A 13,098-nucleotide genomic window follows, 5' to 3' on the forward strand; every position below is an offset into this window, starting at 1 on the left:
AAGACACATGAATCCATTGGGATTTGGGTCCATGGGGACACACACCCCAGATACACAGGGACTTGGGTCCGTGGGGATGCAGATTCAGGGATCCACAGGGCTTTGGGACTGTGGGAACACAAATCCACAGGGATTTGGGCCCATGGAAAGACCTATTAGAATTTGGGTCCATAATGATACACGAGTCCATAGGGATTTGGGTCCACAGGGACAGACACAACAGGATCCATAGGACTTTGGGACCATGGAAACACACACGAATCCCAAGGGATTTGGATCCATGGAGACACATACCCTGGATACACAGGGGCTTGGGTCCATATGGACACAGATTCAGGGATCCATAGGGCTTTGGGTCCATGGAAACACATGCGAATCCACAGGGATTTGGGTCCATGGAAAGAACTATTAGAATTTGGGTCCATTAGGACACACACGAGTCCATAGGGATTTGGGTCCATGGAGACACACATTCCAGGATCCAAAGGGCTTTGGGACCATGGAAACACATGTGAACTCAGTAGAATTTGGGGCCATTAGGACACAGATCCATAGGGATTTGGACCCATGGAAACACATGTGAAACCATTGGGATTTGGGTCTGTGGGGACACACGCCCCAAATACACAGGGACTTGTGTATTCACAATTCAGGGATCAGATTCAGGGACACAGATTCAAGGATCCATAGGGATTTGGGTCCATGGGGACACACACTCCAGGATCCACAGGGCTTTGGGACCATGGAAACACACGCGAATCCACAGGGATTTGGGTCTGTGGAAACACATGTGAGTCCATTGGGATTTGGGTCCATGGGGACACACACTCCAGGATCCATAGGGCTTTAGGACAGTGGAATCCCAAAGGATTTGGGTCCATGCAAACACTCCCAACCCGCCGCCCCTCACACAGTTCCCGCCTTCCCCCCAGGCCGGCCGGGAGGGGGCGGGGCCTGCCGCAGCGCCACGCCCCCTTTCCTCCTTGTGATCCCGCCCCTTCACTTCTATTGGTCGTTTCCCTCTCTCTGCCGCTTCCCATTGGCTAGCAGGCCGCGCGCGCTCGGACGCGGAAGTGCCGGAGCCGGAGCGGCGGCGGAGACGGTGAGGGGAGGGGGGAGGGGTCGAGCCCAAACCCCGCTCGGAGCTCTGGGAACGGGAATTTATTCCCATAAATCGGAGAAAATTTGGAATATTCTGGTTTAAATACCCGTGTTGTGCTTGGGTTTGTGAGGAAAAGGGTTTATTGTTGTGGTTCCGTGAGGAAAATGGTTTATTTGGCGGATTTGGTGAGGAAATTAGTTTATTCTTGTTTATTTTTGTGAGAAAAGCTATTTATTCTTGGGGTTTGGCGAATAAAATTGTTTATTCTCTGGGTTTTTTAAATGAGAAAAAGGGTCTATTCCGGCGTTTTGATGAGGAAAAGAAATTAGTTTTGGTTCTTTTGAAAATGAGGAACATGATGTATTCATAGTTTTTGATGAGGAAAGTGGTTTATTTTTGCGTTTTTCTTGAGAAAAAAAAATTCATTTTCGGCTTTTAAGGAAGAAAATTGTTTATTTGTGGGTTTTTATGAGGATAATGACTTATACTAGGAGGGTTTGATGAGGAAAATGGTTTATTCTTGGGATTTGATAATAAAATTGTTTATTCTTGCTTTTTATGAGGACAGTTGTTTAGTCTTGCGGGTTTTGTGATAAAAATGTGTTTATTTTTTGCTTTTTATGAGGGAAATGGTTTATTTATGTAGTTTATTCTGGAGCTTTCATGAGGAAAATGGGCTCGATGAGGAAAGTTTATTCTTGGTTATTTAATATTCTTATATTTTTGTTTATATTCTTGGTTAATTTATGAGAAAATTTATTTTTGGAGTTTTGGTTAATTAAATAGTTTATTATTGGTAATTTAATAAGAAAAATCAACTTATTTTGGGCTTTTAGTGAGGAAAATGTTTTGTTTTTTTTTATTCACCTTTTCTTCATGCTCAAACAAAATTTTTTGGATCCTGATTTTCTGTGGAATAATCAAAGGAGAAGATAAGGGAGGATAAAAAGTGGAATTCAATGACTGGATTTTAATTATTATTGGAATTTAAATATTAGAATGTAACCACTGGAATTTAACTGGAATTCCACCAGTCAGATTAACCTACTGGAATTTTAACCACATGAATTTTCACTTGCCAGAATTGAACTAAAAAATAAGCACCAAAATATATTCCAGCTTCCAGATGCTTGTATTTTTTTGATATAAAATATATAAAAAATAAATATTTGCTAGGAAAGCTGGAGATCTTTGATACCTCAAGGGGTAATTTGCATATGTTCTAGATGAATATTCAAAATATCTGTGAATATTCATGAGCTGTAGCAACACCGAGGAGCGGGAATCCCTTTTCCAGGGAATTTTAAAAGGCAGGATTGATCCTTTGCCTCTCTCCCTTGAGTAAGGAAAGAAAACATGGAATTTAATGAGGCTGGACAGGGTCAGAACAGGTTGGACCAGCTGGAGCATCCTCTCCATCCCTGGAATTATTCCAGGTGTGGCTGGAATAATGGAGCTTGGAGCAACCTGGGGTAGGGAAAGGTGTCCCTGCCTATGGAATGAGATGAATTTAAGGTTCATCCCAACCCAAACCATTCCATGATTTTGGGGTTTTTTTGGTGAAATCTCATCCTGGGAGGGTTTAGTGGAGAAGGCAGAGCTGGACTTTTCCCATGGAAGCACAGTGAGGGAACCAGGGATGAGCAGGAATGCGGGAAACCAGGTTAGATGGAATTTTGAATCACCACGAGGGTGATTAAACACCTGGAAAAAGGCAGCAGGGAAGTTTTGGGAGAGGCTCAAACTCACCCGGGCGAGGCTTTGAGCGCGGGGTTCCATCCAAAACCTCTCCCAACCCTCGGATTCTTCGGGAATTCTTCGCCAACACTCACAAATCCCCACTGCTGTGACTCTCCCAACCCAGGGGAACCTGCCATGTCCAACCTCCCGCCTCTGGCAGCCAACAGGAATTGCTTCTACATCCTGACCGAGGACTGTGCCTATGGAAACAAGTACTTCCAAGCCGGGAACCTGTGCTTCTGCAGCGAGAGGAGCTACCTGCGGAATTTTTCCGAGGATGGGCCCCCGGCTTGCTTCCTGAAGGTCATCATGCTGGACGACAGCTCCACGGTCACCATCAACCTGGGAATCCTGCAGCCTGTGCGCCAGGAAGCCGCCGGGTTCCTGCTGGCCATCGGGAGCCACAGCGAGCGCTTGCATTTTTTCCTGGAGAGGCAGAGCCTGGAGGGAGCTCTCCGAGCCGTGCCGGGTCAAAATGTGATGGTGGAGGTGGAGAGGGAATTTTTCCCGGGAGTTGTGCGCTACATCGGGAGCATCTACAAGCCCAGCTTGGCTGTGCTGACCCCGGTGTTTTTTGGGGTGGAATTGCAGGTAAGGGTGGGGGCAAAGCAGAGAATTCCTCGTTTTTTCCATGAAATTTTTCTGTGTGTGTGTGACATCCTGGTGTGTTTTCAGGGAGAGGGGGAAAACAGAGGGAGAAGTGATGGATCCTACCATGGCACCGAGTACTTCAAGTGCAAGAGGAACTGTGGGATCTTCCTGCCCTTCAGCAAAATCCAGTTTATTCCCACATCAGGCAACGATTATGGGAAGCAGAAGCTGGGAAAACAGGACACGGAGGAGGTGGTTCCCGTGAAAGTGGGAGACGCCGTCAGCTTCTTCGTGGATGAGATCCCCACCAAAGGAATTGCCATGGCAGTTTACAGGGAAGGGAGCAAATGGTTTGTGAAGGTTTGCCCGGTAAGAGCAGCTTTTCCATGGGGATTTTTTGGGGATTTTAAAGGAAAAAAATCACATTATGGTTGCACATGAAAGAGAAGGAATATCCAAAAGGGATGTGACGTTCTGTGCAAACTTTGTTAAAAAAAATCCTTTATATTCCAGTGTTTAGCTGATGGGTTTTTCCCTAGCTGATGGGATTTTTCATTCCTTCCAGGAAGAAGAAGGAACAACTGACATTTTCAGGGAAATCCCCATGGAATCTGTTGTGAAGGAGAGCTTGCAAAGTAGGTGATCTTTGGATGTGTCTCTCCTGATCCCGTTCTGGGAGAATTTGGAATTTATTCCCTCTCTGCAGGGTACTGAGGAGCTGAAATCCCAATAACCTACAGCTTGTCTTAATGGAGCAGGATTTATGGAAAAATTTCTAGTTCCACACAAAGCTAAAGCTGAATCCCATTTGTCAGGAAGGAGAGGCTGATGGGAGCAGAGAATTCCCTCAGGGAAGAGGCACCGTTGGTTAAAAGTCTTTAATTCAGTGGGAAAAGATGGAGCAGGAGCTTCATCCTGGTGGGAAAGGCTCAGGTGCCAACAGCAATGGTGGGAATTGTTGGACAAAACAAGGAATTAGTGGAAAAATTAGGAAATAACCCCCCTGCTGCCATTCCAGTAGCCTGGGAAGGGCTGGATTAGCTCCAGGGCCAGCCAGAGGTTGGAATGTGAAGCTTTGAGCAGGGAAACAAGGAGCAGGATCATTCCCTCTCATCCTGTCTGACCAGCTTGGACACACTGGGAATTACACCTTGTGTCCCTGGTGCTCAGCTTCCTGCTTGTGTAACCTGGAATTTCCAAAATAGACCCGGAATTAGACCCAGAGGATCCAATTCCCAGCTCTGCTGATGTTTTGTCTTGCCCATCAGGTTTTTTCCCAATGTTCAACTCCGACGTGGGCTTTGGAAAACCAAACCAAACGAAAGGAGAAATCAGCGAGAGCAGCGAGGAAGGGGAAGGTGGGAATTCACCCCTGGAAGTGAATTCCATGGTCCAGATTACCTTGGACAAAGGGAATCAAGTTTCAGGAATCATCCGCTGGTTGGGCTACCTGCCCCAAATCAAGGAAAAAATGGCTGGAGTTGAACTGGTGAGGCTGGAAAGCTAGGAAAGGACCTAGGAATGCTGTGCTTGAATATGGAGGGTGGAATTTTGGGACCACCAGGCACAGGATATTGAGGGGCTGGAATGGAGCTGGGAAGGGTCTGGAGCACCAGGAGCAGCTGGGAGGGCTCATCCTGGAGAAATGGAGGCTCAGGGAGAACCTTCTGGATCCCTGCAATTCCCTGACAGGAGGGTGGGACCAAGTGGGAATTGGGCTCTGCTCCCAGGGGACAAGGGACAGAACAACAGGAAACAGCCTCAAACTGCTCCAGTGGGTGTTTAGGTTGGATATTGGGAAAATTCCTTCATGGATGAGGTTGTCCAGCCCTAGCACAGATGCCCAGAGCAGGAGTGAGGTCCCCATCTCTGTGGGGACACCATCAAATGGTGGCCTCAGCAGCATTGCGTAGCTAGACTGTATCTCAGACCTCTTTTCCACCCATAATTCCATAAATCCTGCTGTTTTCCCAGGATGAAGACAAGGGGGTGACAGCTGGAGAGTGGCTGGGCAGGTCCTACTTCCACTGCGCCCCGAAGCGCGGCCTCTTCGTGAGGCTGAACTCCTGCCAGCCCGACGTGCGCTTCCAGAGCTTCCCCAGCTCCGAGCTGTCCCTGGGGGATTTCAGTGAGTCCTCTGGGAAACAGGAAAACGGGGCTGTGATGGGAGAAGGATGTGGAAAAAACCCCGTTTCTTGCCTTCCTTCGAGTGTTGGTTTTTGGTGTTTATCCACATCTCTGGCTGGATTAACAGCTGGACTCAATCCTAGAGGTCTTTTCCAACCTAAATGATTCCTTAGGGAATATCCCACAAGTCTGAAAGATTGTGATTTATGAAAAGCTGGATTGAGAAGCCACCTTAGAGCTGAGAGTTTTAGGCTCCCCTCCGACTTTTGAGGCTTCAAGGAAGGGCAGAGTTGACCCAGATGAGAAGGTGAAAGCAATTCCTTTTCTTGCAGGAGGACAAGAAGTTCTTCCGGAGGGTGCAGAGAGTTTTCCTCCCCTCAGGAATGAGGCAGCAGTCCGTGTTCTCCAAGGGCGGATGAAGGGCATCCAAGGCCATTGTAATTCCTGCTACATGGATGCAGCTCTCTTCAGGTAAGGACCTGCTTGGGTGGTGCAGGCTCATTAAATGAATGGCTTTTTAATTAAGCTAGGCCCCAAATTGCAGCACTTCCCTGGATTTCCAAGGTGGCTGGAAGTTGACCTGGTGTAGAGCAAGGTGTAACTGTGTGGAGGTGCAACCTCCATGGTGCTTTTGGATCTCCTTCCCAAATCCAGCAGGTTTTTCAGCCCTGAAGACCCCCTGTACCCCTGTGTCTGTCATTCAGGGTGCTGAGAGCTCGTAGTTTTCCGGATTTGGACTGTGCTGAGTCTTTCCCTGGAAATTCTGGCTGGAATCATTCCAAAGAACCCACCCAGGAGGTCCCAACTTCCCTGCTTGGAGAGGAAAAAGACTCAGTGGTGCCCTTCCCTGAGCAGTTTTGGCTGCAAAGTAGGAATCTCCTTCTCCCTGAGCTGTTCCCTTGCTTTATCCCAGTGTTCATTGTTCCAGCTGTGCCTCACTGTGCAGATGTGCTTCCCTCACCTCCCTGTAATTCCATGCATGGATTGTTGGGCATCAAAGCCATTGACTGTCACCAGCCACCACATTTTTGGCTCCAGCTGTTGCTTCCAAACCCTCAAACTTAAAAATGACATCCCACTCTTCCCACAGCCTCTTCTCCTGTACCTCCGTGCTGGACTCCATGCTCTTCATGCCCTTCCCACTGTGTGACAGGAATGTCCAGGGAATTCTGCGGGATGAGATCGTCAATCCCCTCCGTAGGTGAGTGTAGGGAATGCTGGAATTTGTCCCATTTGCCCTCATTCCTTCCCTGCTGCCCTAAAGGTGGTACCTGGCACTGAGGAAAACCACAGCCACATCCAAAGGTGTTCAGGACAAGGAGGAATGGTTTTAAACTGACAGAGCATGGATTGGGATGGGATATTGGGAAGGAATTTTCCATGTGAAGGTGCTGAGGGGGTGGAATGGAATTCCCAGTGGATGCCCCATCCCTGGAAGTGTCCCAAACCAGGTTGGATGTGGCTTGGAGCAACCTGGTCTTGTTGGTGGCATCCCTGCCCATGGAAGTGGGGGTGAACTGGATGAAGTTGAAGATCCCTTCCAAGCCCAGCCATTCCATGATTTCCCTCACCTGCAGCTGGTTGTTGTTCCCAGGAGTGGCTTTGTCAGGGCCAGCAGTGTGATGCACCTCCGGGAGCAGCTCACGGACAAGGGCCAGTGCTCCAGCTTTACCAACGCTGAGAAAGGTGAGGAGCTCCCTGGGGCCCTTCCCCAGCTGATTCCCTGTGTTTTTCCTCCTCCAGGTGCCAGCTGGACACTTCCCTTTGTGCCAGGAATGTGCTTTAATTAGGTGCTGATGGTAATTGGTGTAAAAATTGACTTGTAGAATTCTTTCAGTTTTTAAATATCTCTGTACCCTTATAGCCCCATCCAGTGCCTAAAGGGGCTCCAGGAAAGCTGGAGAAGGATTTTGGACAAGATATGGAGGGATAGGACACAGGGAATGGCTTCCCATTGCCAGAGGGCAGGATTAGATGGTATTTGGGAAGGAATTCCTCCTTGTGAGGGTGATGAGGAGCTGGAATGGAATTCCCAGAGAAGCTGTGGCTGCCCCATCGTTGGAATTGTCCAAGTCCACGTTGGATGAGGCTTGGAGCAGCCTGGCACAGTGGAAGGTGTCCCTGTCCATGGCAATGGCTGTAATTCCATCATCTTGAAGGTCCTTTTCCACCCAAACCGTCCTGGAATTCCATGGAAGTGCAGTTTCTGAAGGCTGCTTGGCATTTTCCATGTTCCCTTTAGGATTTTTGCCTTAACCATGTGCTCTCAGCCTTTATCCCAATTGTCCCCTAACCTGAAGAGAAAATTCCAGGCCCCTGGAATGCTGGCTCATGTTTACCTGGCAGCTCTTGGATGCAGTGGGACAAGGCAATTCCTGGCGTGGTCTGATCCATCCTTTGCTCTCACTTTCCAGATCCTGAGGAATTCCTCAATCTCATAATGCAGCAGATCCTGGGAATTGAGCCACTACTAAAACTCCAGTAAGTTTCCACAGCTGAGGGATACAATTCCCAGAGCCTGGCTCATTAATTTTCCACCTGAGAATCCCTGGGCAGATGGGGGTCACTTGTCCCTTTTCATCAAAGTTTTTTGGAATCACAGCTCTGAGTTTTTCTCAGCTCCTTAGGAACAGACTCTGATCCTGCTTGTTGTGATTTTCCCATCTGGACAAAGACACTTCTGAGCCCTCCCTGGAGGGTTCTTCTTTCAGAAAATCAGGAGAAAAACATTGTGCCATCCTCAGGGAGAGCCAGAAGGGGTTTGAGAAAGGGGATGTCCGACTTTGGGGCAGATCCAGCAGGAATCCAACAGACTTTGGATGAATTTGGGATGAGTCCAGGCTGCCAAGCTGGCTCAGTTCCCACAGCCTTGCAAAACAGGCAGCCCATGGATGCACTCCCAGTTTTTTGGGGACTCTACAAAGAGGATGAGAGGCTGGAGGAAGCCAAAAATAACTGTGCTGTTTTGTGAGCACAGAAAGGGAATTGTTGGATTTCTGTGCTCCTTTGTGGAGCCGCTGCTCGAGCCGTGGATCGTAGAGTGCTGGGAAAGGCTGAGCACAAAGAGGACTCTGTGCTGCAGCTCCCCTGCACGGGGTCATCCCAAGGAAATCCTTTCCCTGCTTTCTTTAGGGATTGTGGGAGATGTGCACACAACCCACCTTAAGTTTTGGATGTGTTTTTTTAATTAATCCTTCATCGAGGCATCCGTTTGTCAATTCAAATTCTAAATTTACTAAATTAGATTTATATCGAGGGGAAATTGAATTTTGCTTTTAGGATGTGCTGCTCCAAAGGGACAATAAGGCCAAAATTCCTACTTATCTACTGCTCCCCTGGCATAAATTTGGTATTTTTGGGTGGAAAAATTGCTTTGTGTGGCACCAAACCACCCTCGGTGCCTTGAGCCCAGGAGCTCTCCCCGGACAAACTTTGGGAAACTCCAGTTTTTGTGTCAGCACATCCCAAATCCAATGAGCTCTCCTTGCAGGTCAGGAGGCCAGGAGCAGGGATGTTACTGCTACCAGATATTTATGGATAAACAGGAGGATTTGGTGGTTCCTGACGTGCAGCAGTTGGTGGAACGCTCCTTCCTGTCCTCAGATCTGAAGCTGGTGGAGGTGAGTCCAGTTTCCTTCTGCTTTCCTGCTTTTCTTGCTTCCCAAAACACCTGTGAGGCCTTGGATGTTTTATATCCAACACTGAATCCAGGCATGACTTAGGAAAAGGCCTCTGCTTTCCCTGTTTCCCTTTTGTCCTGTGAATAATGACAGCAAATTGAGACAGAGCAAAAAAATCTCTGGGATTTGGCTCTTCTGGCAGGGTGACTCTTTCCCTTTTTTTTTTTTTTTTTTTTCCCAGATCCCATCTTGCTTCATTATCCAAATGCCACGTTTTGGGAAGGAATATAAAATGTTCAGCAAAATCATCCCTTCCTTGGAGCTGGATATAACAGATCTGCTGCTGGACAGTGAGTGATGATGATGATGATGGGCTGTGAGCAGCCAGCTCTGGGCTCTCTGGGGTGGGATTCTTCTTCCTTGAGTCCCAGTTTGGCAGGACAAGCTGGATTTTAGGTGGGATCTGGAGGAGAGACTCCCTCTGAGCTCTGTTTTTTCCCTGGCAGGTCCCAGGGAATGCTGCCTGTGTGGGGATGTTGCCACTCTGGAATGCTCAGAGTGTTTCAAGGACAAAGTGTTTGCAGCCACGGGCCTGAAGCAGTTCTGCAGCTCCTGCTCCAAACAGGTATTCCATGGCTATTCCCAAAATCCACCTTGGAAGCTGTCAGTTGGATGAACCCTCCCAAAATCCCCACATTCCCCTGGCTGTCCCTGCAGCTCTCAGCCCTTTCCTGAGGGTCGTTCCCACCAGGAGACAGAGGTTGTGAAACCTCTTAAATAGTAATGGAATCATAGAAAAACTTGGATTGGAAAGGACCTTGATGCTCATTCCAGTTCCACCCCCTGGATGCTGCTCACTATCCCAGCTTGCTCCAAGCTCTGTCCTACCAGGCCTTGGACAATTCCAGGGATGGGACATCCACAGCTTCCCTGGACAACCTGTTCCATAAATGAGGTGCAATCCTGCAGGAACTGAGTGCTGCTCCCTCCCTGCTGTTTCTCCATGAGCATTCCCACAGTTTCTCCCTCTTGCAGGGCAACAAGCTCCCATCTCAGCTTCCTGCTGCCAGGCTGTTCCCAGGCAAGCAGGGAGCATGGGAATCACATCAGCAGGGAATAAATTGGGAATGTGACCTCTGCCCTTCCCTTCCTGGCATGCCAGGGCCAGTTGTGCCAATGTCACCCTGTCCCCTCTCCTCAGGTTCACTCCCATCGCCGCCGCAAAGCGCACAAACCCAGGAAGCTGCACATTCCAGAGGAATTCCAGAGCTGGAGCACCCGGGGCTGCCAGCAGGTGCCTCGGGAGAAGCTGGAGCTGTTTGCAGTGCTCTGCATCGAGACCAGTCACTACGTGTCCTTCGTGAAATACGGCCCTGGCAACGAGCACTGGATGTTCTTCGACAGCATGGCCGACCGGCACGGTGAGGGAACGGGAATGGGATGTGGGAATGGCATGTGGGAAGCTGCCTGGGCCTGCCCAGTCCACCTTTTCCTCTCAAGTTCCCCTGTTTGGGCTTTCTGTGGATTTGGCTTTCCTTTAATTAGATCGCAAGGGGGTTTTTCCAGGTGGTTCCAGCTCCTGGTTGTGGTCAAACAAGGGATTTTGGGATCCTATCCTAGCCTGTGGGCACAGATTGCTTCTCCTGTCCTTCCCCACTGTGTTTTTATCTCAGAATCATGGAATGGTTTGGGTTGGAAGGGACCTTAAAACTCATCCAGTTCCAGCCCCTGCCATGGGCACCTTCCACTATCCCAAGTTGCTCCAAGCTCCATCCAACATGGACTTGGACAATTCCAGGGATGGGGCAGCCCCAGCTCCTCTGGAAATTCCATTCAAGCTCCTCAACACCCTCTCAAGGAAGAATTTCTTCCCAATATCCCATGTAACCCTACCCTCTGGCAGTGGGAAGCCATTCCCTGCGTCCTGTCCCTCCATCCCTTTTCCCAAATCCTTCTCCAGCTCTCCTGGATCCCCTTTGGGTTGGATGGTCTCCCCTCATCCAGCCTTTTCCACTGCTTTTGGTCTCCACATCTCCCACCTAAGGCTCTGCATGACTCCAGAGCGTGCTGGGATCTGCTGGAGCTGTAGGAAGCCATCCCTTTGGGATCTGGTTTGGGATTTTTCTCCTCCTTTCCACCTCAGGTGGTGAAAACGGCTTCAACATTCCCACGGTGACGCTGTGCCCGGAAATCGCCAAATACCTGGACTTGCCCCTGGCTGTGCTGGCCCTGGAGCAGCCTCGGGACATGGATGGCGTGGCCAAACGCCTCTTTTGTGACGCCTACATGTACCTGTACCAGAGCAGGAAAATGGCACTTTACAAGTGACACTGTCCCAGAGCTGATGGCAAGGAGCAACGTCAGGAATGGGAGCTTGGATCATCCCAGAAGGTGGAAGCAGCCAAGTCTGGATGCTCTGAGCTGCCTCTTCTCACCTCTCTCGGTGTCAAATTATCCAAGTCAGGCTGAGTTAGTTAAATCCTGGCTTTATCCAGTGGTTGGTACTTGGGCACAGCTGGACTTGGAATTATTGATGTTCAAATTCATTCTTATTCCCCACATTCCATAATTCTCCCTCTCCAGGTACTCTGCAGCTGGAGCATCCCCACATCCTTGTTTCCCTGCCATTCCTTCCTTCCAAAGCTGAGGACCAGCAGAAATCAAAACACAAGGAATTATCCACAGGTTTACCAAGAAACCACAACCATTCCTAAAACACCCTCACCCACATTTGTGGAGTGAGGAAAATCAGGCCAGGATTGATTTTCCTCACCTGTGTCCCTCAATTCCCTGCAGTTCCCTTATCCAGCACTAACTGGCACTTTTACCCACCATCCCTTATTTCCAATCATGGATATCCTGAGCTGAAGCTATGCTTTAAAAATAGATATTTTTTTCAAGAACAAAACTGGAAGGAGGATGGGAGCAGAGGAGCAACATCTGGGCTCCTGCTGCTTCCTCTTTTTGGCAAAATCTGCACAGGATTCAGTGTTACAACCTCACTTTCAGCACTTTCTGTCCCATCTTTGCATCCACGTCCAAGTTCTGGGGTCAAATACCAGAATTCCAAGGGCAAAAATAGAAAAAAAAAAAAAAAAAAAAGAGCACTCGGGATTTTCTGCAGGAGGTTTTAGGGTTTGGGTGGGAACTGATGTTCCTTAAATTAATTTCTATACTTGGGGGTCCCTGCTATTAAGTGGGAAGTTGAGTCAGTGGGATGCCCAAATTCCACAAAAACCTCAAGGAAAGCATCGAGGATTCCCAGATGTGCAGGTTTAACCCTGTTCCTCTCTTTTCCTCCCCTCTTTAATGCAGAGTGGAGTAATTTTAACAAAGCCTGGAGCTTTGGATCGGTCCTGGTGGCTTGGGATGTGTGGTTTGGGATCTTTCTGGCATTCCAGGTGTTGCCAGCAGGTCCTGGAGGGATTCTTTCCCTCTGCTCAGCTCTGATAGGTCACACCTGGAATATTGGGTCCAATCTGGGGCTCCCCGGTACATGAGAGACAAAATCCAAGGAAAAGCCACAGAGATGATGAAGGGACTGGAGCATCTCCTATGAGGAGATGCTGAGGGAGCTGGAATTGCCCAGCCTGGAGGAAAAAAAGGCTCAGGAATCTCCTCAATATCCATAAATACCTGAGGAGAAAGTGCAGAGACACCCAGGAGCTTCTCTGCCCACGAAAATGGTTCCTAAACATCAGGAATTGCATCTGTGAGGGTGACAAATGCTGGCCCAGGTCACTCTCCTTGTTCTTCATTCCTCCTCTCCCAAAAACTCAGGAAAATCTCTGCTCAGGTACAATGGACTCCTCATCTTTGGTGCTTTGCTTAAAAAAATAATGTAATTTTTAGCAAACTGATCCTGGAGTTCCTGGAGTTTTTTGGGGTTTTTTTCTGTCTTAAAATGGGATACAATGC

At 48.7% G+C, this 13,098-nt stretch overlaps 1 protein-coding gene across 1 annotated transcript; it reads left to right on the forward strand.

The window, feature by feature from the left end:
* The first annotated feature begins 1,127 nt into the window (after positions 1 to 1,127).
* LOC132076069 (ubiquitin carboxyl-terminal hydrolase CYLD-like) lies at positions 1,128 to 12,997 on the forward strand. Its single transcript, XM_059476980.1, has 15 exons — positions 1,128 to 1,287; positions 2,967 to 3,433; positions 3,518 to 3,802; positions 3,999 to 4,068; positions 4,702 to 4,922; positions 5,408 to 5,561; positions 5,893 to 6,031; positions 6,651 to 6,761; positions 7,155 to 7,246; positions 7,975 to 8,041; positions 9,051 to 9,180; positions 9,422 to 9,530; positions 9,687 to 9,805; positions 10,382 to 10,601; positions 11,324 to 12,997. Exons 2-15 carry the CDS (start codon positions 2,978 to 2,980, stop codon positions 11,506 to 11,508), a joined length of 2,358 nt encoding a protein of 785 aa, XP_059332963.1. The 5' UTR covers positions 1,128 to 1,287; positions 2,967 to 2,977; the 3' UTR covers positions 11,509 to 12,997.
* Positions 12,998 to 13,098: the final 101 nt, after the last annotated feature.

This window comes from Ammospiza nelsoni, chromosome 1 (genome assembly GCF_027579445.1).
Source record: "Ammospiza nelsoni isolate bAmmNel1 chromosome 1, bAmmNel1.pri, whole genome shotgun sequence".
Classification (NCBI taxonomy): domain Eukaryota; kingdom Metazoa; phylum Chordata; class Aves; order Passeriformes; family Passerellidae; genus Ammospiza; species Ammospiza nelsoni.